Source organism: Sebastes umbrosus, chromosome 10 (genome assembly GCF_015220745.1).
Source record: "Sebastes umbrosus isolate fSebUmb1 chromosome 10, fSebUmb1.pri, whole genome shotgun sequence".
In the NCBI taxonomy this organism is placed as follows: domain Eukaryota; kingdom Metazoa; phylum Chordata; class Actinopteri; order Perciformes; family Sebastidae; genus Sebastes; species Sebastes umbrosus.
The window spans coordinates 26222026-26246003 of NC_051278.1; the positions used below are offsets into that span (position 1 = coordinate 26222026).

Here is a 23978-nt window from a genome sequence, read left to right on the forward strand (position 1 = left end):
CACTGTGCAACATCATTTTCCACTTGTGCAATTTTGTTAATAGTCTGTTTATTGTCAATACTGTATATACTGCTCCTATTTTTATACTTCCTTCTATTTAAATGGTTAATATTTTGTTACACTTTGTTTAGCTTTTTTTTTTTTTTTTACTGTGTTAGCTGAGGCATCTTGTTTTTTGCAATATCCCCTTTGCTGCTGTACACTGCAAATTCCCCCCACTGCGGGACTAATAAAGGAATATCTTATCTTATCTTATTAAGTGTAGAGACTGTGTCACAATTCAGTATCCTTTCCTTTCCTTCCTGTAACAAGTTTGTGAGTAGTCATTCCTTGTTTATTCCTCTACCCACATAGGACATAATGGCAGGAGTCATAACTTGAAGAAAATAATAATAAAAGTTATACTAATGAAAAATAAGGAATCAACAACAAATTTGCTTTCAAACTGGGAACTTTGTTTGATACGGTGATACAGTAAATCCAAAGAATGGAGCACAAAGCACAAATATAGCATACAAGTCTTAGACTGTAGTTAGTAACACAGCAATCCTTCTTCTGCTTTATGAATAATTGTAGCCTAAATAACATTTTATTTCATTTATAGATGATGCATTAACAAGCAAAAATGGTTCACTGAGGTTTCAGTTGGTATATGGCGGCAACAACGGAAATATCTAATCAAATCTTCATTCTGCATGACCATAACCGCTCAACTAACCATAACTTCCACAATATCTCCAACCTATGAAAATATTCTTTCAAAATATAAAATATTTATAAGAAATAAATACATCACAACATTTACAGTCTTCACAGCAGAACATCTTGACTGGTTAAAAGAATGACAGTATTTTCTGTATACAGGTATATATTCCTGTATCTCCTTTTCTTGGTAACAGGGGCATACAGTATGTACACATACATTGCAGCGTGAAATCTTAATAGAATATAATATGCACACAAAATAGCAGGTAATAATTTTCTCTTTTCATTCTTATGATGTAGAATGATAATTATTCTACTAGTGGAAATTATGCGTGGCTGTGTTTTTACACAGTGGAATATATTTGTCTTCCAACGTGTCCAACAATCCATGAGTGTGTAGGTACAGGACATTCTTATTCTTGTAATTTGCGTTCCAGCTCAGAGAAAACCTTTGCATTGATTTCATCCACTTCATCTTCCACCTGGGCAAAAAAGACAATTGACAAAATATTATATGCGACATAAAAAACTGTAAAGACATATTTTACCATCCTTCCAATCATGACAAAAACTCAACTCAGTTTGGTATCAAGAAGGTAAAAGTAATATCAAAATAAGATTATCTTTTCTTTATTTTAATCACTTAATTCAACTCAACTTGTCAAAGTTGGAAAACTGCACCGACAAATTGAACATTTACTGTCTGGTTTCATTGCTCATTAAATGAGATCACAGACCTATTTCCTGCATATGATGATTTAAATATCCATAAACCAACTTCTGAAACCAATCCCGTAATGAAAACAACAGTGAGTCTAAAAATTAAAACCTGCACAAATCTCTGCTAATGTAGAAAAACAAATTGAAAACTGATCTTGATAATCACCTGTTCCACGTTGTTTACTTCTGGGATATAAAACTGCATCATGTTCTGAATGCCGTTCTTCAAGGTAACTGTAGAACTGGGACAGCCTGTGCAGGAACCAACCAGCTTCAGCTTGACTGTGCCGTCCTCAAACCCCTTATAGATGACGTCGCCTCCATCCTCCTGCACTGTAGGTCTTGAGAGGGAAAGCGACCATTATCAATGTGTTCAGAACAAAGAAGCACAAAGGACAGACAGATTGAGACTGTTATCTCAGCATGACTACACTGTGAGCATCATTGTCAGGAGTGCTGACTAAAGAAATATCAGAAAGGAAATATTTGATCAGGATTGAAACAACATTTAAAATACATAAACTATTGGTGCCTTCAAACAAAACTTGTGAGCTCGTGTTTACAACATGGGAAGTCGTGTACACAATATGCATGGCGTTCAAGTGGTTAAGCAACGACAATATTAACGTTATTGTCTAGAAGCCACAGAGGCTAACAATTTAGCAAGTGGGTAACATAATGCAGTAAATTCAAAGGCATAATGATAGAGGAAAAAGATGAGGCCGTTGGGAATATCAACATTTTCCTCAGACATATTATAAAATTACGAAGAAAAACAATATACAACTAAAATTACAATATTAACTTGTTATGCGCCAAAAAAATAGCTTCACCATTTCTGGCGTCACAACTCGTGAACTCGTAGCTTTTAGAAACCTTCCACTTACATCGTTATGAATACCACAAGAGGGGGAAGTTCATATGAACTCTTCTCGTGAACACGGTAAACACGACCCCATTTAAAGGCACCATATTAAACAGCAAGCTATCCTATTGCAATAGATGAACAAAGACTATTATTTAACATAAAATAAGATGAGATAAGAGAAGCCTTTATCGATCCCCAGAGGGGATATTCAGGTGTTGCAGCAGAAAAAAGACAAAAATAAGTACAGATAAATGGCAAAGTAAAAAAAAGGTATATACAATTAGAATAAGAACAGAAGTAAACAAATGAACTATTCAAGAGCAATTATCTGGCTGTTCAGAGTGATGGCAATGTGGTTTCCACTGCTGTTGTACAGTCTATTGGCATTGGGCACAGATGAGTACCTGAAGCACTCAGTTTTGCTAATTATTACCTAAATTGATCTCAAAGTTATTAGTTTTGTACCTGATTCTGGTGTCCAGAAGCTCCTTTATCATAGATACAATTTCATCATCATCTTCAGAAAGACCTACAATAAAGAAAATGTACAGAGTGGATATTTACACAGGATATAGTTAAGCAGTTGCAGAACTCCAAGATGACTAATATGGGTATGTTGCATACTCACTGCTTTCTTTGTGCACTTCCCCTGTTGTTATCAGGTCACCACTCTCAAAGAACTTAGCAATGGCCTCCAAAGCATGGCGCTTAATGTCTGTCCATTCCACATCCTCATCTGCCTGACAGGAAAACAAAGATCTCACTTGATTGACTCTCCACAAAGATTTCACATGATTAGGATCACAGAGACAAGCTGTGCGAGTACATTTAATACTTACTTTAGTGACTGTGATGAAGTCAGGGCCAAAGAACACACTTTTCACTCCTTCGATTTCAAACAGGTCCCTGAGAGAAACATGTTATCATGTTATTGTTAAACAAAAACCAAAAACATACCAGTGACAGCATGAAGTCATTCATGTTATTTAATTTAGTGACAACATCATCCACGTGTGCTGGCTTTTATCAAGAGCGTCACGGATGATTGCACTGCTTTGCACGATGTTGTCGTTCTTGTCAAGACAAGATAAAATGAATCAGCAAACAAAAACATATCTACACAATGCACTTGTGACTCACAGAAACCCAGGAGTATCACATAGTGTAATATGCACAGTGTGCTTTCGCCACATCTACTGTATGTACTCATCAACCAACAACGCCATCAAGACACAACCACGAATAGCTCAATGAAGATAATATCAATGGTCAAACTATTATTTCTAAAAAGAGAGAATGTAAAATCCACACACTCATACCTCTAATGCATATATTGCAACTTATAGAGATCAACATTTTAGTAAACCAAAACATTTTAATTCCTTTGCCGAAACAATCTTTAAGCAGACATAAATGCATCGTAGTTATGAGTTTGCAGCTTTTTTATTTATTAATCTCTACCTGCGTTACCTTACAAGAAGTGTACCTTTTCCCTCAGTTTCGTTTTCCTTTTCCACTATGATTTCTAAATATGACACACTTGAATCAGCGTGCAAACTCAGACACCTCTTTCTGGTCCTGCTTTTGCAGTCCAAAAGTGTGAATGTGATTTCTGCCTTTTAAATTTCTATTTCACAGAATCAGAAACAGTACAGTGTCAACATGACAAAAGTAAAACAGTAAACTTGGCACACAACCTGGCTAAAGATGAAGATCCAGCTGAGTTCGGAGAGGGAAAGTCAAGCGTCCCACTTCCTAGGACAGCTTTACCAGGAAGGAACTTCAAGCTTCTGGGGTTTGGAGTGTCTTGAGTCTGGATGGAGAGGTGTCTTACTGAAAGATAATATATAAAAAAAAAGTTTTATAGGGTTTTTCTTGCCGACATTAAGCCATGTGTTAGAAACAAGATGTGAGTGAACTTATGTGAACCACTTTCTCTGCATGGAAATGGGAGCCAGTGTCTGTATTTCCATCTCTTTAATGACTGCAAAATTGCATAATTGATGAAAATAGCCGTAGACTGGGTGGCTCAGTGTGGCAGGTTGCAAATAAACAAATACCTCCATAACAGACGCTACGTACTTAAAATAGTCTCACTCTAAATAAATAGGTAAATATATGGTAAACTAACTTTAACAAAATGGGGATTTCTCCTAAAATCTGACGCATATGTACACAACAGAGAGAATAAGTCATCCTCCTGTGAGTGAAACACTGATGCTTGACCAGAAATAGTGTCTTGTGCAACTGATAGTGGAAAATGGAAAAGTAAAATGTTGGCAGCATGAATGCCACTGCCATTCAGCTAAATTCATACATATCAACCCTCAAACTGCAAGACACAAATTAGTAGAGAAATGTTTGTTTTTTCCAGCAAGTCTTTTTTCTTGTTTGCGTTGACTAGTTGATGTTGACAAAGCTTGTAGTGAGTGAGTTGTGTTAAGGTGTCCAAAGAATGGTTTTCTCACTTGAGAAGTGTGTGGATCCTGTCCTGAACAGAGGCTGAACTCTTCTGGAGATCTGGGTCGAGCACTGGGAGAGGTATGATGAGCTTCTGGTCCTCACTGGAAACCTAGAAAGAGAAAGATAAAGATAAAGATAAAGATCAGGAAAAGATAAGACTCAAACTCATTCATTCCTTGAGGGAGGATTAAATAGTTAGGTGGCATTGACGAGCGAAAACAACGTCCCTTTCCTCAGCTGTGATCTCTGGTTTGATGTAAACAAAAGGTTTGATCATTTTACTGCCATTTAAGTTTACTAAGTTATAGCTAATGTTAGCAGCTAACTCCCATGCTGGGCATCTGGGAAGACACATAAGAAACGATAAAAAGTGGACATAACTAAACCAGCGTTGTCTATATCTCCATGTAGCTGCATTGTTGTATGAATGAGAGACACGTTGTTGTCTAGTGTCGCAGTTTGCTAGTTAGTGTTAGCTAAAGTTAGCATAGCTAGCTAAAAGTACCATCTCTACCACACGTGTTGCTCTGTTTCTGCTTTACACGAGCTATACAGCTTATCATAACATTAGTACAGCACGTGTAGGTCCTGGTTGTAGAGGTTCATACCTAAAAGGAGCAATATTTCTTCCCCGAAACATCTGCTGCAGACCCCATCTCATGCTCGCCGCCATTTTGTTTGTTTTGAAGATGAGGACCTCTGGTGGAGAGCTCGAGACCCTCCTCCTCGTCACGAGTGGAGAGCTCGAGACCCTCCTCCTGACCACAGGTGTGATCACTGTACATACCTGCTGCTCTAGTTCATCTCCTCAGTCAACCAGTGGACATAATAATAATAATAATAATGAACAATTAATAATAATAATTAATAATGGTAATAATAATAATAATTGACAATTATTATTATTATTATTAATAATAATAATAATAATAATAATAATAATAATAACAACAATAATAATTATGATTATTCTCATCATTTTACTGCCTTTTTACTAACATGTTTTGCACTATGGAACTGTGATGCTGGAAACTTGAATTTCCCTCTGGATCAATAAAGTTACTATCTATCTATTATTATTATTATTATTATTATTATTATTATTATTATTATTATTATTATAATTATTAATAATAATTATAATAATAATAATAATAATTAATCAATTAATTGCTTGCAAGAGACAAACATGGGCTAAGTAAAACAAATAAGAAACAAAAATGTTCAGTAATAAGATTAAAATGAATTTTCAGAGTTAATTATTGTGTAATCATAAACAGTTACTGGTATCACGGAGTGCCTTTAGGGTACTAACTAATAGCTTTTCTTAATTTTATTCACTTCTGTTCTCTTCTCATGTATTTATACTTACATAAAATGCCCGATGTCCCCAAGTTGTTTTTCTCTCAATAACAAAACTATGATAATGATACTCAATTATAAGTAATTATATATATATATAATTACTAATTATATGACTTATAATTGAGTATCATTACCATTTTATCACTGCTGTACAACCAGTCTATCAGTTCATTTAATATTATTTAATTATTATGTTTATTTTACTTTGTTGTATATATATTTTATTCCTATATTTTAACTTGCAGTGCTCTATTTTATGTTTATGTCATAGATTGTTATTTTTACTTGGTATCATGGAGTGCCTTTAGGGTACTAACTAATAGCTTTTCTTCATTTTATTCACTTCTGTTCTCCTCTCATACATTCATACTTACATAAAATGCACAAGACCATGTCCCCAAGTCGTTTTTCACTCAATAACAACACTCTGATAATGATACTCAATTATAAGTAATTATATATATATATATATATATAATCACTTATTATATTACTTATAATTGAGTATCATTACCGTTTTATCACTGCTGTACAACCAGTCTATCAGTTCTTTTAATATTATTTAATTATTATGTTTATTTTATTTTGTTATATATATATTTTTTTATTCCTATATTTTAACTTGTAGCGCTCTATTTTATATTTATGTCTTAGATTGTTATTTTTACTTGTGTGATTTTCTTTTCATACATACGAGCATAGTTGGAGGCAGCCTGACGACTGCTTCACTGGAGATGTTGTGCGTATGACAAATAAAGAACTTTATCTTTAATCTGCATAGTAAGTAGTAATTATAACTGTCGAATAAATGAAGTGTAGTAAAAAAAAAATACAATATTTCCCTTCAAACTGTAGTGGAGTAGAAATATGAAATTGCATACAATATAAATAGTCACGTATGTGTGCCTCAAACCTTCGCTGTACTGGATGACATGTCAAACAAAACATGTCACTTAAACATTCCAAGCATTCACTAACAGAGACACCTGGAATAACAACCTGTATAACAAACTCTACAGTGGCAGCCTTATGATGGAATAGTTGTTTAGAATAAAGCAAACAATGTGACAGCGTCAAGAAAGGCCAACCCCATGTTTCCCAACATTTGTTCTGACAGGGCAAGGTGGTGCTCCAAAGGAGTGGCCGAGAAAGAGCGACTCTCCCATAAAAGCAGCACTGTACTCTGGATGGTGGAAGATTATCACTAACTACAACAGGGCAACTGTGTGCTTGAAGAAGCTGAAGGACACTCACAGGGTTTGGACTTTATTTTTTGTTCCAGTACTAATCTTGCTCTGTAGGTATGAGGCTGACTCCACAAGGAACCACTGAAGAGGTCTGCCATTGAGTGTTTTGAAGACACCTGGATTTAAGGAATCTCTGTTTTAATTCGTCACCTGCTTTCTTCACCACCAAGACATGGTGCTCTGGATTATCTTCCCCATCTCTCTCTCCCTGGTGTCCTTCATTGGAACATGGACTGTGTAAGTTTACCAGAAATTCATACTTCCTCTTTCGTCTTTACTCTCTGGTGAAACTATTAGAACATTTGTTTTTACAGGTACAACTCTTTTATTCTGCCTCTGTCTGTCCAAGTTTAGTTTTATACCTAGTGAACCTTCTCAGTAAATAAATCCGTTCATCAGTATTATTCACATCTGAAAGCTTGTAGTGTAAAGCTGGTCCTGATAAGGTTTATCATTATCCAGATTTGTATTTGAACTGAATATTACTGGCTAATGACATTCCAGCAGTGATACAGATAAACTTGGCCTTGAAGAGGAAGCGCTGAGATGGCAACACATTATATTTTGCAGACGTGTATTTCACACACTTTTATTGTAATATTTTAACTACCTGTTTCTGTGAAAAGGGTATTATGTAAAGTCAGAGCATTATGACAAAACTTACCTTCTGCCTGAACTTGACTGTATTATGAAACAATGGTCTTGAAATATGTGATCCGGCTTGTTTCTCTGTCCCAAGGTGTGCACACCAGACTTTCAAGAAATACCAAGAGACAAAATTGACAAATTTCTCCTTCAACCGCGATATGTATACCTGCAGCTACTCGTTACTCATGTTGATAATCATTAAGCTCTGTTAGTCAGTGGCTACGCATGCAGTGATGTTTTACCCTCATTCTGCTTCGTCATCCACACATTTAGTTTGCCCATTGCAGGAGCTCATTCTTCAGACTGGAGTCAGATGTTCCTTCTATTTAATGTCAGAAATATTTGAGGTGGTTTATAGATTAAACAGCATGAGTCGTATATTGATGAATGAACACTAAAAATTAGGTGCTGGTCAAAATGTCAGTGGTACAATAAAATCAGTGGCTCTTCAGTCATCTTCTCTCTTAACTATATGATTGTTTACATCCACCATAGGTTTTGGAATAAGAAAATATATATTTAACTTCCCAGAAATATTCATAAATTGATTCAGTCAACAGGAATGACTGAAGTTCTACCTTTTATTCTGAAAAAAAGTGGAAGATAATGCTTCTTTTATGCTGTATTACAACACACAAAAACTACCATACTGTAGTTTGAATGTTTCTTATCAAATCAAGAATGTTATAGAGCACAACATGGTGTCACTACAGTTTTTCCTTTTGTTTTATATTTCAAGATATGGCCTGGCCTTCGCCAACAATCATGTGTGCTCTCTCAGTGACTGGTGAGTTGGTTCATTATGTAGAAAGTTGAGCATCAGCATCTGGATGTGACAGATTCTCCAGAACCTCATTTGTTTGATTTGTTTTCAGGGGGAGTGACATCTACTGCAGAGGGAATCAGTCCACTGGATGTTGCCTTGCTCCCACTATAAGGTGAGAATGCACTTCATTTCTCCTTCTTTCCGATGGGATCAAATAGTGAGACATAATTAACCGAACATATTATGTGATTCTAGCTCAAGTGGAACTAGTGCACCAGAAAATTCACTTTTCACAGCCACGATCAACGCAGGCTCCTTCCTATGTGAGTTTACCTGCTAGACGCCCAACACATTATATATATGTGATGTTAGTGATGTGTGTTTGAACATCTGTGATCTCCTCTTTAGTTCTGCTGTTCTGCATCTTCCACCATGCCCATATTATGGAGAGATACACATGTCATGCCATGCTGAGCAGGTTTGCTCTGGTCTTTGGTGTGGTGGCAGCTCTGGGGGCGTTCGCAGCTGGAAACTGTAATGTAGGTACTTCACGTCCTGCTCACTGTGTTTGAATAAAGCCTGTATAATGTCACAAAACAGTAAGCTGACTGGACTTCATCATATAATGTTAACAATAAAGCCCAGCAGCTTTGATTTGCACCTGTGCTGAAACAGCAAACAAGGGTGGGTAATATTTGTTTTAGGTCTTCTGTAATGATTAATAAGAGCACAAGCAAAGTTGGCACCAGTTTGTACACCTCTTCCACAGTTTGTAACACAAGATGGGTCGCTTTTATGTTTATTTGACTAATAATAATATGTGTATTAAATAACCAATATCAACATTTAATGTACTGATATTACCAGACCATAAAACCAGTGTGTTAAACAGGAGTGAATGGGAAGCAGTTACTGTGAAATTAAAGTTTTTTACCACAATGTAACTGAGGACATTCACCATACACCCAATTAATTGTCCAATTAAAATCCAATTAAAAATGGCAATTTGTCACACTCCAACTGCATGGGGGGGTTGTGATCAGTTAACAGTTCAGTAGTAGAAGTTCAGTTTACACATCTACACATCTATCAGTGTTTCTAACTATCTATTCATCTGTTGATGCTTGTTCTCCACAGCCAGGTCACTTGGCACTGCTTCACTACCTGGGAGCTGCCATCAGTTTCACGTGCATCTGCTTCTACACCGTCCTGCTCACTGCGCTGACCAGGAAGTGTGTGCTGACAGGATATGAGAAGATCCTCTACCCGTTCCGCATCACCTCCACTGTGTTTCAAACCGTTCTCACCATCTGCTGTATCCTTTCATACATCTTGCAGCTAAATAACTCGTTGTTTGTGTTCTGCACAATTCTTCTAATTCAATTTGCATAAGTTATGATGAAAGATGTGTAATGAGTTGTGACATTTCCGCATTTGACGTCAGCAGTGGCGGCTGAGTTACATTCTCCAGCTGCTGTATAGCACTGCGTTCCCTTTGTGCCATATTTGGATCCGGTCTGCTGCTCTGTTTACAAAGTGGGACAGGCCACAACAGTCTCCATGACAGAAGTAGATATGAACTAATGGCATTTTAGCTACACTTCCCTGTAACACTCAGCTTCACATTATTTACATCTGGAAGCTGCACAGTGACACACTACATGAGTCCACTACTGGAGCAGATTAGGGTTTGAGCTTAAAGCTGCAGTTGGTAACTTTAAGCAAATATGATAAAAAGTTATTTCTATAAAACTGTCACCATATCCTGATAGCAGTGCATGATAGGACAGATAATCTGTGAAAAGAAATCAGGTTCCTCTGTGTCCTCTGGTGCTCCTAATGGCATCTATAAACTTTCACCACACCCAAAGGAAACCAACCAGTCTTGCTGTCAATCACTGCTTGTGAAACTCACAAACTGAGATTAAGAAAAACTAGGCAGCGCTGATCAAATATGAATCAAGATTCTGTTACTGTAATGCCTATTTCTCACCTCAAATGAGAAAGTTTGTGACCTGGCCACCATGTTGAAAACGGTCAAGCCAAAACCAAGCACCTGCCCACCGGCCGGAGCAAACTTTCTGATTGTACAGCTAAACAGTACACTGCAGGATGTTTCTGAAAACATTTGAAGAGAGAAATAGGCATTACAGTAACAGAATCTTGACTCATATTTGATCAGCGCTGCCTAGTTTGACCGTTTGATCGGAGTTCTTGACTTTCGCGAGCAGTGATTGACGGCTGCTTTAGAGACTCCTCAGCTCCTGCAAATACCATCAGCAGCACGAGGAGGAGGCAGAGGAACATGATATTTTTTTCACAGATGATCTGTCTCGTGCAGTACTAGTGTGCAAGAAGATGAGGAACTGTATTACAGGATGATAAGAGCTGGCACCCTGTAGCACATGCCTCCTTGTGCCTCGATAGATTTCTATTGTCTGTCTTAATGTCATAAAGTGTTTTGACTGTTCACCAATGCTCCCGTACAGATCTCCACTTTGTTCAGGAGCAGTTTACAATAACAGGTTCCTACTACCACTGACGGTTCCATACATCCTTGACTTGAAACCCTTCAGACACCGTTTTGTTTGCCCAGGAGGAGTACAACTACGTTCACTGGTCGGCTATAGTTGAGTGGATGCTCAGCGTCAACCTGGAGCTGTTTGAGCTCAGCTTCGCCGTGGAGTTTTACTTCTTCTCGTCCTTCATGCTCTCAAATCTGCTGAGCAAACGAGAGGAAGAGAAGCCCTTGATGATGACGATGTCCTGATATCAGGCCGCCAGGGTCCAGCTGAAGCACACGAGCAGTGAGGATGGACTGAGTAAAACATCTGTAAAGACATCTGCGGCTGGACCGTGGCCAGAGGACCGCTAATTTTATTTCATCACTCTGCTGGGATGGAATTATAGCAATTTATGGATTATGACCACCAATATTGCACCCTCTTGATACTGTTGCCGAAAATTGTATGATTTTCTTTACTGGGCATTTCTGTTCCTTATTGCATTTCTTATTGCTTATTTATTGAAACAAACAAGCTTAAACAGCAAATGAACAAAACATATCAGTTGTATTATACTGTTGTACAAGTCATGTTGATGCTCTGCAAACAGAACAATTAACCTGATGTGTCATACTTATGTTTATTATTATTATTGTTATTTATGTCAATCATTTTTTGAGCAATTATAATCAACAATGAAGTATTTCTCATTAGGTATACCAATAAGGACCAGAAGTCATGAAAATGTCACTGATGTTAGCTTCACATTAAGGTTCTTTAATTAAGCACTTGCATATAGTTGTGTCCCTTTCATTAAACCATGAGCACTGTACAAACTGGGAAGTCCTATTATTCTGCTGATACAGATCTTACTTTTGAGCTCTACCAGAGGGGTGGAGGACGTTGCAGCAGTCAACCATTCAGATACTTTAAGTCCCTATGGCGTCATAAGATCCTGTTTGACTGGATGACTAACACGTAGTGAATGTAAAAAAAAATAGTGAATTCACTCACAGTACGCACTAAAAACAAGACCGTCTAGACCTCAACAGGTTACTGATTCAGAGGCATTAAGTATAGTGTTGGATATGTACAGCACAGTGGGTGTTGTCTTTATCTTTCCATTACAACATTTTAGGTGTGGTCTGATTAATGCATTTCAGTGTATGTGTGAGTCAGAGGACAAACTAGAGTGAGGATCTCTGAATGTAATTCACCTTAAAAGCAACGTAAAGGCCCTGAAAATGTATTTTCTTTGTTTTTTGAGCGATAGGTTCCTACATGAAAACAATATTTAGTGCCAAAGTTAGAAGGTTGCAAAGATAACTAGATGTTTTTTTAAAATAGGTACACTGCGTGGGATTTGGCAGCATCTAGTTATGTGGTTGCAGATTGCAACCGACGGCGTACCCCTCCCTTTCCAAGACTGCGGTAATGTGAGTCACTGAGTGCAAAACCATCGTAACGTCGTTCGCCTCACTCAGAGGCCATCCTTACTATAATAACACTACTTTAGGAGCAATGGGAGTCGGGCGGCAGCTGGCGGTACCACGGTTTTGCACTCTGCGGCTCACGTTACCGCAGTTTCACAAGCGTGTCAGAGACACGTTGGCTATCAGGTAATGTAAAAATGCAAAAGGCTCTCACTAGAACCGGTGTTTGTTTGTGCAACATGGCGGACTCCGTGAAGAGGACCCGCTCCCTATGTAGATATGAAGGGCTCATTCTAAGCTATCAAAAACACAATGATTCTTAGTTTCACGTGATTATACACTAATGAAAATATTGTTATGAATATAATATTCCATTTCTACTAATAGATCCTCCAAAATGTTACACACTGTTCCTTTAAGTCTCATTTGTCCATGACTCAGTGCTACACTTCAGTCACTGTGAAACCATAAATGTCCAGAAAACGAGACGTGGTTCCGGTTTTAATGCAAAGCACTTAACCTTTACTTGAAAGAAGGTAATATACATCCTGGAATAACAGATAATAAAGATACATTATGAGCAAAAATCATTTCACAATGAATATCATCTTTCCTTTGCATCAACCAAGAGAGGAGTGCGACGTTATCTACAGGTGTTGTTAGGAAGAAAACAGTGAAAAGCACACCTAATTCTGTCAGCATCTTTACTTTATGGTACACTGTAAAAAATGTCATCTATATGCAGTAGTCCACATTGACCTTAATAACAAAAAGAGAAAAAAAATAAAACAAATTGAAAAACACAAGTTTCATGTTTGTCTTTCAACTGAAGTAATTCATCTGCAATGCATACATTATAAATAAATGTAAGGGGAAGAAAAAAAAGTTCAAAAAACTACTACAAGCAATATTCCACAATTCCAGCATGGCTGAAACAATAAGTGGCCTTAAATCCAAACCCTATATTTTTGGAGTGTGACCACAGCTTTTATAAACCTTTAAGATACTGTAGATTCTCCAAACTGGTGTGTCTGAAAGCCCAACTCATGCTTAACACTTCTGGATAAATCAAGTTAAAATTGCCCTTAAAATTGGTTCCGTGAAAGGATAAGTTGCCTAGCATCTTTACCAGTGACATGAGAAACATTTTGTGTAAGGAGTGAGAACTCAGCATGAGAAAAACACAAGGCTGTATAGTTAGGAACGTTTTTTTTTTTTTTTTTTTTTTTTGCAACTCCAAGCCATTAATTACTGAAAAAAAAGCTTTTTCTTAGCTAAGCTAGGGGAAGTCACTGGTATTAATCACAGAACTCTTCAACTCTAAAAAGGAAATCATTTGTGTTCTCAAGCTCGTGTGTGACATTTTGAGCCAAATACTCCTTTCTGACCGTCTCCTCCCTATTTATAACCATCACCCCACTGGTTTCTCTCGTTGGGGGAATCTCCAACTGTACACGCTATGAACAATTCTCTTTTCAATAAAAAGGAAAAGACACTACAGTAGTTGACAACTCAAATTATTACTGTGATGATGCGGTTTGGTAATTGTTTAAATCTACAGCAAGTTGAAATGGGGGATGGAGGAGTTTTTCAAACAGAGTACATGTTCTTGGTGGTGGATCCGCTCTTGCTGGATGTGTCGTCGTGTGACTGGTAGCCGATGATGGCTTTGGTGGGGATGTTCAGACGCTCTTTATAATTTTGCCTGTGGGAAGACAAGAAGTTGAGTGCTGTGTGAAGACTAAGGTTAACTTAGTGTCTCCATCTAGTGGTCAGCTACTGTACTTTCCATCACTTGTACTTGCATTATTTCCTATCGACAAGCAAGGAGGGTGGAAAGAGGAGATGTCACGCATCATCAACGCGTCATATCTTTGGGGTGCAACACATGCGCAGTAAAATTGGGTCTGCACTCGCCGAAATTGAGCCACGACCGCAGCTCCAGTTACACTGCGCATGTCTCATACCCCATACCCCAAGACCCGTGTCCCAGCGTCTTTCAATAGGCCTTGTCTACAAGACGACTTACCCTATCGTCATGATGGCTTCCCTGTTTTGGCAGGTGCTCGTCCAGATGGCTATTTTGTCACCTTTGGGTCTGACGTTGACCACAGCTCCACACACATCTTCACTTGCCTCATCGAACGACTCACCGACTAAACACAAGAGCTGCAAAACACACAAAACGTGACGCACTGTATGAATCATACTGTTGTTTTTATCACGAATCTCAACCGTTCATCTATGAGCTGCAGTTGTCTTACCGTCTCCATCCAGTAGCGGTCAAGGTCATTGTGTCTCTGTTGCTTATTGAGAGTCATCAGCCATCGACCCCCCAGCTTGTTCCTGTCGTCCTCCCACATCGGCTTGATCCCATCCTGACACACAAAGTGAAAAAGCCATTAAATACTTTGTTAATGGGTTCATGAAATGGTAGCATAACTATAAATTACCTGCAGAGCTGGAGAACCGTCAGTTTTAGACGTACACATGCGCCAGTTAAAACGACAACAGATGAAAATGGCTGTACAGAGAACGGCATCTACCATTCTGTTTACATATCCATGATATGTACGAAAAATGAATAACGTTATTTTGAAATGCAGCGCTGACTAAAACTATATTTTAATGTTACGTCTACTATTTGTCAGTGATGTTATACCTATCAAGGCTTCATGTATGTGTATGTGTATATATGTATATATATATATATATATATATGTGTGTGTATCTATCTATTTCTGTGTGTGTAACAGAATGTACAGTCTATGGTGTGTAGGCATACAGCTGTTTTAAATTAATGTTTATATTTAATACAATATACACATCATTCATTAATAAAAGCCTAGAAACATCGACTATTATTTATTTATTTTTTTTTAAAGTTATTTTTTGGGGTGATTTTTAAGCATTTATTGATAGGACAGTGGATAGAGTGTTGGAAAGGGGGAGAGAGAGAAATGACATGCGGAAAGGACCACAGGCCGGATTCAAACCCGGGTCCACTGCTGCTAGGACTGAGCCTTGGCGATACATGGGCACTCGCTCTACCGACTGAGCTAACCAGCCGCCCTCGACTATTATTTTAATAATGTTGGCAGCCTTGATAAGAGTTTAGCAATCTCCATCCATCATGGCTGTCTGTATCTGTTATCCCTTGTATGTTTGTAACATGCTTTATTTGATCTTTTTTTAACATTGTAAATAAAGGTTAAATAATATTAAAATAAATATAAAAAGAATGCCGTCCGTATGTGTAACTGTGGTTCTGGTACTGGCGCATGCTCTCCGGGTTCTGGCTCTGCAGGGCGATGAGTCGAATTTGACATGCTGTAAGCATCCCAATGGTTGAACATGGAAACAACTGTATTTTCTTAATAAAACAGATTTATAAAAAAAAGCAAAAAAAAGCCTTACCTTAAATAAACAATAATCGCAGCCAAAGCCAAGTTTGCTGGGTTGCTGTATGTGGTTGTATAATCTGTAAGAAACACAGAATAGTGTTGGAGGTATTCCAAAATGTTGACTTCAGTGACAGAAAAAGCTGCATCTGCCGTGTTCAGATTAATGATACAGTGAAGAATTAAATTAACACGGATACATATTGAGCCCCTTTTACACAAGCACGTAAATCTGTAAATGCTCATATCACGTCATATGTGACAAGGTGCCCGTTGCTTTCCTGTAAAAGTTGTTCTACTTTACTTGGATATCTTAACCAGTATTTTAAATATTACAGATGCACATAAATGAGTGAGGTGCAGACAACAGAGGAAAATATAAGTATAAACCGAGTGTTGCACTCTCATACTGACTCCATCTGTGTTAGAAATGTATATATTAATATAATTTAAGGATAATTTATCTAAATTCAAGAAATCCCTTCTTGTCTCCACATGTATAACTGAGTATTTTTTTAAAATGTCATTCTTCTGAAACGCTCCACTTATACCCTTAAATCATAATTACATTACACGATTAGTAGAGAAAACTTACGCCCAAAAGTCTTCCACTGTGTCAAACTTGGAAATGAGACGCAGGTTCTCTGTCCAGCTTTTGCTCTTGTCATTTTTGAAATACCACAAGGCCCATCTGAGAGACGGAAAGACAAGAAACAAAAAACTCAGTATTTATAGGAAATGTGGAAAAATGACTGGAATACGAAAGCAAAGAATTACAATCAATTCTTCATTTCACAGAAAGTAATTATTTTTTTTTAACAAACAAAAGAAATCAAGAATATTTCTAAGTCTTGGTAGTCGGTAATATAAGGGAAATATGAGAAACATTTTGATAGCTCCCCTTTCTCTTGGCTCCATGATCTATGTTTCCCTGTCCTCTGTCTCTTCTGATTCATCTCTTTCCACTTGATAACAGCTCTGTTAAAATCAAACTGCTCTCGGGGAGGAGTTTGTATTACTTAGTGAATTTATGAATTTTTGTTTTAATCCTGTTTGTGTGCTGAATGCAGGGATTTCCCGCCTTATGAGTGCTAGAGATTCAATGATGTTATGTGCAATACCCGCAATCCTGCGCTGAAATTCAGGCCCTGATTAAGAGTCCCAATAACACAGATATGCACCCTATTTCACAACAGAACACAACAGCTTGTTACAAAAGCATGCATATCGATGCAGAAGAACAGAGAAAGCCGGCAATCATCAGCACTACAAGTGCAGCCTTTGTTTGTGACGGCCGCTGTTTTACTCTTTCATCTATTCCCAGGAGGGATGGGGCTAGCAGGGGAGGGATGAGGGCAATGAGAGGACATTAGCCGAACCCGGTGCCCCCACCGCATAACAACAGTAACCAACCATGATCAGCCCCACCCATGTGCCATAAACACAGACGTTAACAAAGACAAATCAGAGCATGAAACATGTAGCAACTCCATTGACACACATTGTTACACAACGAGGAGACGAGACAGCATAGGGGCGTGACTCCTCTGGTGAACCCAGCTGAGGACACAGTTTGTTTACCTGCCTAGTCGTGGCTGGTAAACAAACATGGCAGATAGTAGGTCAAGTCAGTGATGGATTCATCGAGGGCCCTGCTACTCATCTATCACTCAGTTCTGTCAGATTAATATGATATAGGACCAATTAAAAAACTCTTTTAATCCATTCAACCCGTTTCCTCAGGCGTGGGTGGTAGATTGTGTGGCTATCTTGGTAGAGTTGGGTCAATTTCCAGTTTTACCGGTCCGGTGTACAAGCTTGAACCGGTTTGATTTTAGGCAAACCAACCAAACCGGCTTTTGTCAATATGACACGTTCTGGCTAATTAAAAAGTAGCCGACATCAGCAACCTGACAAAGTGATTAACATAATACTTTGTTTGTTTGTAAATGGCCTAACAGAGCCACTAATGTCTGACAGGAGGAGATCATGAAGGACATCACATTTCAGTAGTGGTGAAAGGAGTTCACGTGTTTTTTGTGGGTGACGAGACACAGCAGAGTTAGTCTCAAAGAAAACTACAACTACACCAATATGGCAACATTTTGGATTTAAAGCCCACTGAGGCCCTGTTCCGATCTCATTATGTTACCCTCGAGAGCTGCTGCTGAGTCAAGTGCGACACCTAGTGGTAAAACTCAGTATACTGGTCCTGTTCGGTGTTTAGCTTAATATCAACCCGTTTTTATTTCGGCCTAAACTCACATCTTGCCTAACTGCGTGCTTTTGTTTTGAAATAAAGGCAACACAAATGAAAAGACTAAACAAGAATCAACAGATTGGCTCAAAGAGGCAGTTATTGTATGTCAACATTTAATGAATGAGGAATGGTATGAGGACCTTGTGTTATCTAAAATCATGACATACTTTAACTAAATTACAATATTTGATCTATATAAATTATTGTCATGTTGCAGATATATCTGCAGATATTAGCTTATTGCAGATATATTGTATTGGTGTATATGTCAGCCAATAAGTAAAAAGAAATGCCAAACTAGATTTGAGGTTATTTAGAAATTGACTAGAAACACCATTACGTAGTTTGTCCACTAGAAAGCACTGACAAGTTGATTTTTCAACTGTAAAATGTGCAGTTTAATGTGTATCTCGGTCACACACAAAAAAATTTAAGGGATCTGTATGTTTGTTCATGGTATGTGTTTATGTAAATAAAATGGGACAATATATCGTTACTGGATTTTTCAATATCAGTATTGGCCTTGGATTTACGTATCAGTCAGCCTTTACTCTTCTTAGAGTAACTGTGGGTCAATCTTTCAAACACCAGAGGATGTTGGCGTTCCCTTATAAAAGTCTACAGCCATTTCTTCCATTGATATCTCTAAAGAAAGGAACAGCCATGTCTGCAAATAAAATTGTGGGAGCATAAAGAATATTGATGTTTGTCATTTTACCCCATTAAATAGACTGTATGTTATTGCAGACTATACTACAGGTTTTATGAAACTGAATGTGTTTTCCGACCTTCCTGCAACTATTGGTTTCTCTTTATTTTAGTACCATATGAAAATCCCGTTACATGAAACTGATCCTCATGCCTAGTTATGTTACAGGTTACAGCTGGGTAATAGAGATGTGCAGCCTGTTCAGATCCATCTGTAGATTCACCTTCACAACTCAGGACAAATATAAAAACAGACATGATATTAATATTGTTGCGTTGCCAATCTCGAGTAAGATTCAAGACTCTGCAAGTTGATTATCACATATTATTAAAATCACCAGTATGGTTAGACACTACTTTTGTCCAGACAACTGACTAAACCTGCAGTGCTGGTTTGAGTTCACTGAGCTGTTTCTCTTTAACGAGTACATTTTGTTCTTGCTTTGAGGTAAGAAAATGGTTTTATGATCTTTATGCCAAACCATCACCAAATTTATCCGACTAACTCAGTCATTCTGCTGAACAGTAGAGAGTCCGCAACAGTGATAAGATATGTTACAACATGCACACTGTGTTGAGAGTTTATTATGCACACCTAGCCAAAACTAAAGCAGTCTAACATAAACAGTCCTGCTATAAATCCTACCTTCATGAAGGCTATAATGTTCAGTTTTTTGTTGAAGCTGTTTTAGAGAGATGTTGACTCAATGCCATGTTCATTTTGGAGGATGTAGTTTGTGGTGCTGTTGAATTGTATTGCGTTATACTTAAAGGTATTTCTATCATTTTGTGTAGTCCATCAATGAGGGAAAGCTACATAGCAGCAACACATCTCTATATAGTGCAGGATTTATTGCTAGACTGTATTAGAAAGCATTCATTTTAGCTAGGTGTACCTAATACACTGGAAATAATATTTCACAACACACAAGTCTTACAAAAATTCTAAATAACTCAACAAACCAGGACTTCCTTATAGTGAATAATAGTCATGAGGCAAGACAGACGCGACAACACCTAGCCCTCAAACTGAGGCGTTGACCATTAAGGGTGTTACAGTGGAAGCGTCAAGACACAATAACCCCACCACAGTATGTTTAACCCAAATCTGAGTGCATAAAACCAGAACGGCCAGAGCAGCAGAGGTGGACAACCTTGACCTCTGAGGCTGGGCTGAACAAGCAGAAAGGCCTAGAAGTGACTTACTCAGTGAACTATTCAGCATTTCCTAAACCGACTGCACAATGCTCCTGAATAGGTCGTCACCACCGCAGAACTATGATAACATTTCTAAAAGGACAATAGTGAACAACAATTGCAACACTAATGTGCAGAGTAGGAAGCAGAATCCTTCATTATGTGCTTTGGATTTAAACCTAAAAACAGCCTCCACTTACATGATATACCATTTACCTGTAAGTTATTTACGATCACGATTTTCTTGTGACTCTTTTCTTTGCTATAGCACTCTTCAACAAAACGCAATTATCCTCCAGATGTCACAAAACTAAAGCTTTAGGCTTACTAAGTAGTAAGTAAGTAATAATAATGTATAAATCACAAAATAGCCCATGAAATAAGGAATAATCTTACAACATTATTCACTATTCATATTCAACATTAATTATTATTAGTTATTCTCAGACTGATATTGCTTTTTGTTGTGTGTAGAGGTGTGTATGTGTATAGTAGTGCAGCAGCAGCAGCAGCAGCACTGTCCCGAAGCTTTGAATACCTCCAAATATTTCTTACCGAAGATTCGAAGCCCAAAAAAATGGTATTCAGGACATTCCTACAGTAAACACATCCTCAGAGTCACTAAGGAGAAGCAATTTGACTACTTTTTCTACTAAGGGAGTATCCAAACCAGCAGGAACAAAGCATTGTAAGGAGTAAGTCTAAGCACTTTATGTTAAAGATCCCCAGCAGTGGCTACGAATTGCATAATCAGTAAATGCCCTTCCCCCAAAACAAGACAAAGACGTAATGTGCTCCTCTTCAGTGCAAAACAGGCGGTATGCAACGTCTCCAGTCCTCTCAAATGTGTAATTAATATGTTGACATGTACTGCAATAAAAATACTTTTAACCCTATTCTTAAAGGGGGAAGTAAACTGTACAAACAATTCAGTTTTACTGCCTTTGACTTGCTACAGGGCCTTTTTTTCAGACTGAAGAGCCCTCCTCCATCTTGTGTTTCATTATTGGTTTCCTTCTAGTAATTATCCTCAGTCCCATTATTTCTGTTATGTTGTGACTGTGATAAATTCATGTGTCTATCTTGAGCCACATTTTGCAAAAAACACAGCAGTAGAGCATGTGTTATCAAGCAGATAGGCTACAGTATTTGTTGCAAACAGAGCAGCTGTTTTCATTCTCACCTGTTTTGCAAGGGGTGCTTGATATACTGCTCAGGGTTCGCAACGACTGGGCTCTCAGTTGGGGGTTGTGGTTCTTCAGTTTCGGGTGCTTTCTGAGGAGAAGGACAAACAAACACATCATGTAGCTAATTTGAATATAAAAGACACTCATTTAAAACATCTCATCCCCCCTATGGCCATTGTCCATTGATAAAAAGTAAAAAAGTCACCTTAAAAGTGTAGTTTGTAAAGATTTTTTGATGCAAAGCTGAGGCGAGAGCTATATTAATATTTTACTAATCTTATAATATGAGGCTAGATGAGTCACACTGCAGCTTAAATAATGTCTTCTCCTGATCTAAAAGCCATTATTACACCGTTTTTCTGAACCCATATAACAGATTATACCTAATAAATACATACACATTACATATACATTTGCCTTCATCATTTCAGGTGTTAACTATTATTTTGTACCATTTTTAGGAGATAAACTATTAGCAAAAACCATCTACCTGATACTGATCACATCCACATTACAGGTATTGATGTTTCTCAGGGACTACACCTCTATCACACACATGATTACATATATCTTATGAAACAGACTCAGTTAGGTGAGTTAACATGGCTTAATGCAAAGCTGAGGTGAGAGCTATATTAATATTTTACTAATCTTATAATATGAGGCTAGATGAGTCACACTGCAGCTTAAATCATGTCTTCTCCTGATCTAAAAGTCATCATTACACCTTTTTCTGAACCCATATAACTGGTTATGCCTAATAAATACCTTTCCTTCATCATTTCAGGTGTTAACTATCATTTTGTACCATTTTTAGGAGATAAACTATTAGCAAAAAGCATCTACCTCTATCTATTGTTCTCAGGGACTATAACTCTTATCACACACAGCATCAGCTTAAGTTAACATGGCTAGCTGTAGTGTTAGCAGACGTGCTAATAAGCTAGCTAACAAGCTAAGATACACACGTGTCCAGATAGTCAAACATTTAATCACTGGTATGGTTGTGTGAGCATTTAAAGCTGCTGCTGGTTGATTATAACCAACAAGATGTTGACTCCAGAGTGGCAGTAGAGTAGAACTAGTCATTGATTGTAGTTTGAATGAACGCCGTGCAGTCAGTGAGTCCCTCCCTAACCAACAAAGTCAGGCATCACATGCTAACATGCTAACATGCTAGCTGAGATCCACGCCAGCTGACCACATCTGGGAGACCAAACTCAACCGTTTACACCTGATAATAGGTGCGTTTCAAGGTAGACAGGTGATATGACTATGTCGCCAGCTACAGTGGAGATGTAGCTGGTCTTTTCATGCACATTAGTCGTTTTTTTCCAGCTATCTGCTCGTCTCTCTTACCGGCTCGGATGTCGCCATCTTGACAGTAGAAATGTTCTGCTCGTTCAGCGCTTCTGCGTCACTGAGCCGCTCGAGCCGCTCACACCGCTCAGCTGCTCACACCGCTACGGAGGCCCCCGAGGGACAGCTCAGCTCACTACACACAGACATAGACACAATACACCTGGGATGGAGAGAGATCATATATAATATAAGAATACCAAAGTAATAGTAATAGTAATAGTAATAGTAATAGTAATAGTAAGAATAATAACAACAATAATAATAATAATAATAATAATAATAATAATAGTAATAATAATAATAATAATAATAATAATAATAATAATAATAATAAAGATATAATAATAATAATAATAATAATAATAATAATATAATAGTAATAGTAATAATAATAATAATAATAATAAAGATATAATAATAATAATAATAATAATAATAGTAATAATAATAATAATAATAATAATAAAGATATAATAATAATAATAATAATAATAATAAGTAATAATATAATAGTAATAGTAATAATAATAATAATAATAATAATAAAGATATAATAATAATAATAATAATAATAATAATAATAGTAATAATAATAATAATAATAATAAAGATATAATAATAATAATAATAATAATAATAAGTAATAATATAATAGTAATAGTAATAATAATAATAATAATAATAATAATAATAATAATAAAGATATAATAATAATAATAATAATAAGTAATAATATAATAGTAATAGTAATAATAAGACTAATAATAATAATAATAATAATAATAATAATAATAAAGATATAATAATAATAATAATAATAAGTAATAATATAATAGTAATAGTAATAATAATAATAATAATAATAAAGATATAATAATAATAATAATAATAATAAGTAATAATATAATAGTAATAGTAATAATAAGACTAATAATAATAATAATAATAATAATAATAATAATAGTAATAATAATAATAATAATAATAATAATAGTAATAATAATAATAATAGTAATAATAATAATAATAATAATAAAGATATAATAATAATAATAATAATAAGTAATAATATAATAGTAATAGTAATAATAAGACTAAGAATAAGAATAAGAATAAAAATAATAAGAATAATAAATAATAACAT

The 23978-nt window shown here is 36.7% G+C and overlaps 3 protein-coding genes across 3 annotated transcripts; 1 reads left to right on the forward strand and 2 right to left on the reverse strand.

The window, feature by feature from the left end:
* Positions 1-433: 433 nt before the first annotated feature.
* On the reverse strand, positions 434-5520 carry zgc:110319 (uncharacterized protein LOC796111 homolog). Its single transcript, XM_037782508.1, has 8 exons — positions 5365-5520; positions 4762-4865; positions 3991-4126; positions 3133-3199; positions 2922-3033; positions 2759-2822; positions 1592-1766; positions 434-1187 (listed from the first exon to the last, which is right to left on the reverse strand). Exons 1-8 carry the CDS (start codon positions 5427-5429, stop codon positions 1119-1121), a joined length of 792 nt encoding a protein of 263 aa, XP_037638436.1. The 5' UTR covers positions 5430-5520; the 3' UTR covers positions 434-1118.
* si:dkey-228d14.5 (uncharacterized protein LOC796266 homolog) lies at positions 5465-12122 on the forward strand. Its single transcript, XM_037782509.1, has 8 exons — positions 5465-5524; positions 7239-7605; positions 8756-8803; positions 8892-8954; positions 9038-9105; positions 9191-9321; positions 9920-10097; positions 11359-12122. Exons 2-8 carry the CDS (start codon positions 7541-7543, stop codon positions 11550-11552), a joined length of 747 nt encoding a protein of 248 aa, XP_037638437.1. The 5' UTR covers positions 5465-5524; positions 7239-7540; the 3' UTR covers positions 11553-12122.
* A 1090-nt stretch (positions 12123-13212) lies between these two features.
* eif4e1c (eukaryotic translation initiation factor 4E family member 1c) lies at positions 13213-22977 on the reverse strand. The gene is made up of 7 exons (XM_037782510.1): positions 22832-22977; positions 21469-21560; positions 16716-16811; positions 16137-16200; positions 14984-15097; positions 14749-14888; positions 13213-14424 (listed from the first exon to the last, which is right to left on the reverse strand). The coding sequence occupies exons 1-7, from the start codon at positions 22847-22849 to the stop codon at positions 14310-14312; spliced, it is 639 nt and encodes a 212-aa protein (XP_037638438.1). The 5' UTR covers positions 22850-22977; the 3' UTR covers positions 13213-14309.
* Positions 22978-23978: the final 1001 nt, after the last annotated feature.

Excerpts from the sequence above, each read along its gene's own strand:
- eif4e1c (XM_037782510.1), bottom strand. Across the intron at positions 15,098-16,136 it reads GCGATTATTGTTTATTTAAG|GATGGGATCAAGCCGATGTG; the intron begins GTAAGGCTTTTT and ends TTTGTGTGTCAG. Across the intron at positions 14,425-14,748 it reads GAAGCCATCATGACGATAGG|GCAAAATTATAAAGAGCGTC; the intron begins GTAAGTCGTCTT and ends GTCTTCCCACAG.
- si:dkey-228d14.5 (XM_037782509.1), top strand. The coding sequence starts at position 7,541 with ATGGTGCTCTGGATTATCTTCCCCATCTCTCTCTCCCTGGTGTCCTTC. Across the intron at positions 9,322-9,919 it reads TCGCAGCTGGAAACTGTAAT|CCAGGTCACTTGGCACTGCT; the intron begins GTAGGTACTTCA and ends TGTTCTCCACAG. Across the intron at positions 10,098-11,358 it reads AACCGTTCTCACCATCTGCT|ACACCGTTTTGTTTGCCCAG; the intron begins GTATCCTTTCAT and ends GAAACCCTTCAG.
- zgc:110319 (XM_037782508.1), bottom strand. The coding sequence starts at position 5,429 with ATGGCGGCGAGCATGAGATGGGGTCTGCAGCAGATGTTTCGGGGAAGA. Across the intron at positions 1,767-2,758 it reads CTTCTGGACACCAGAATCAG|ACCTACAGTGCAGGAGGATG; the intron begins GTACAAAACTAA and ends TTCCCTCTCAAG. Across the intron at positions 1,188-1,591 it reads AAGTAAACAACGTGGAACAG|GTGGAAGATGAAGTGGATGA; the intron begins GTGATTATCAAG and ends TTTTTTGCCCAG.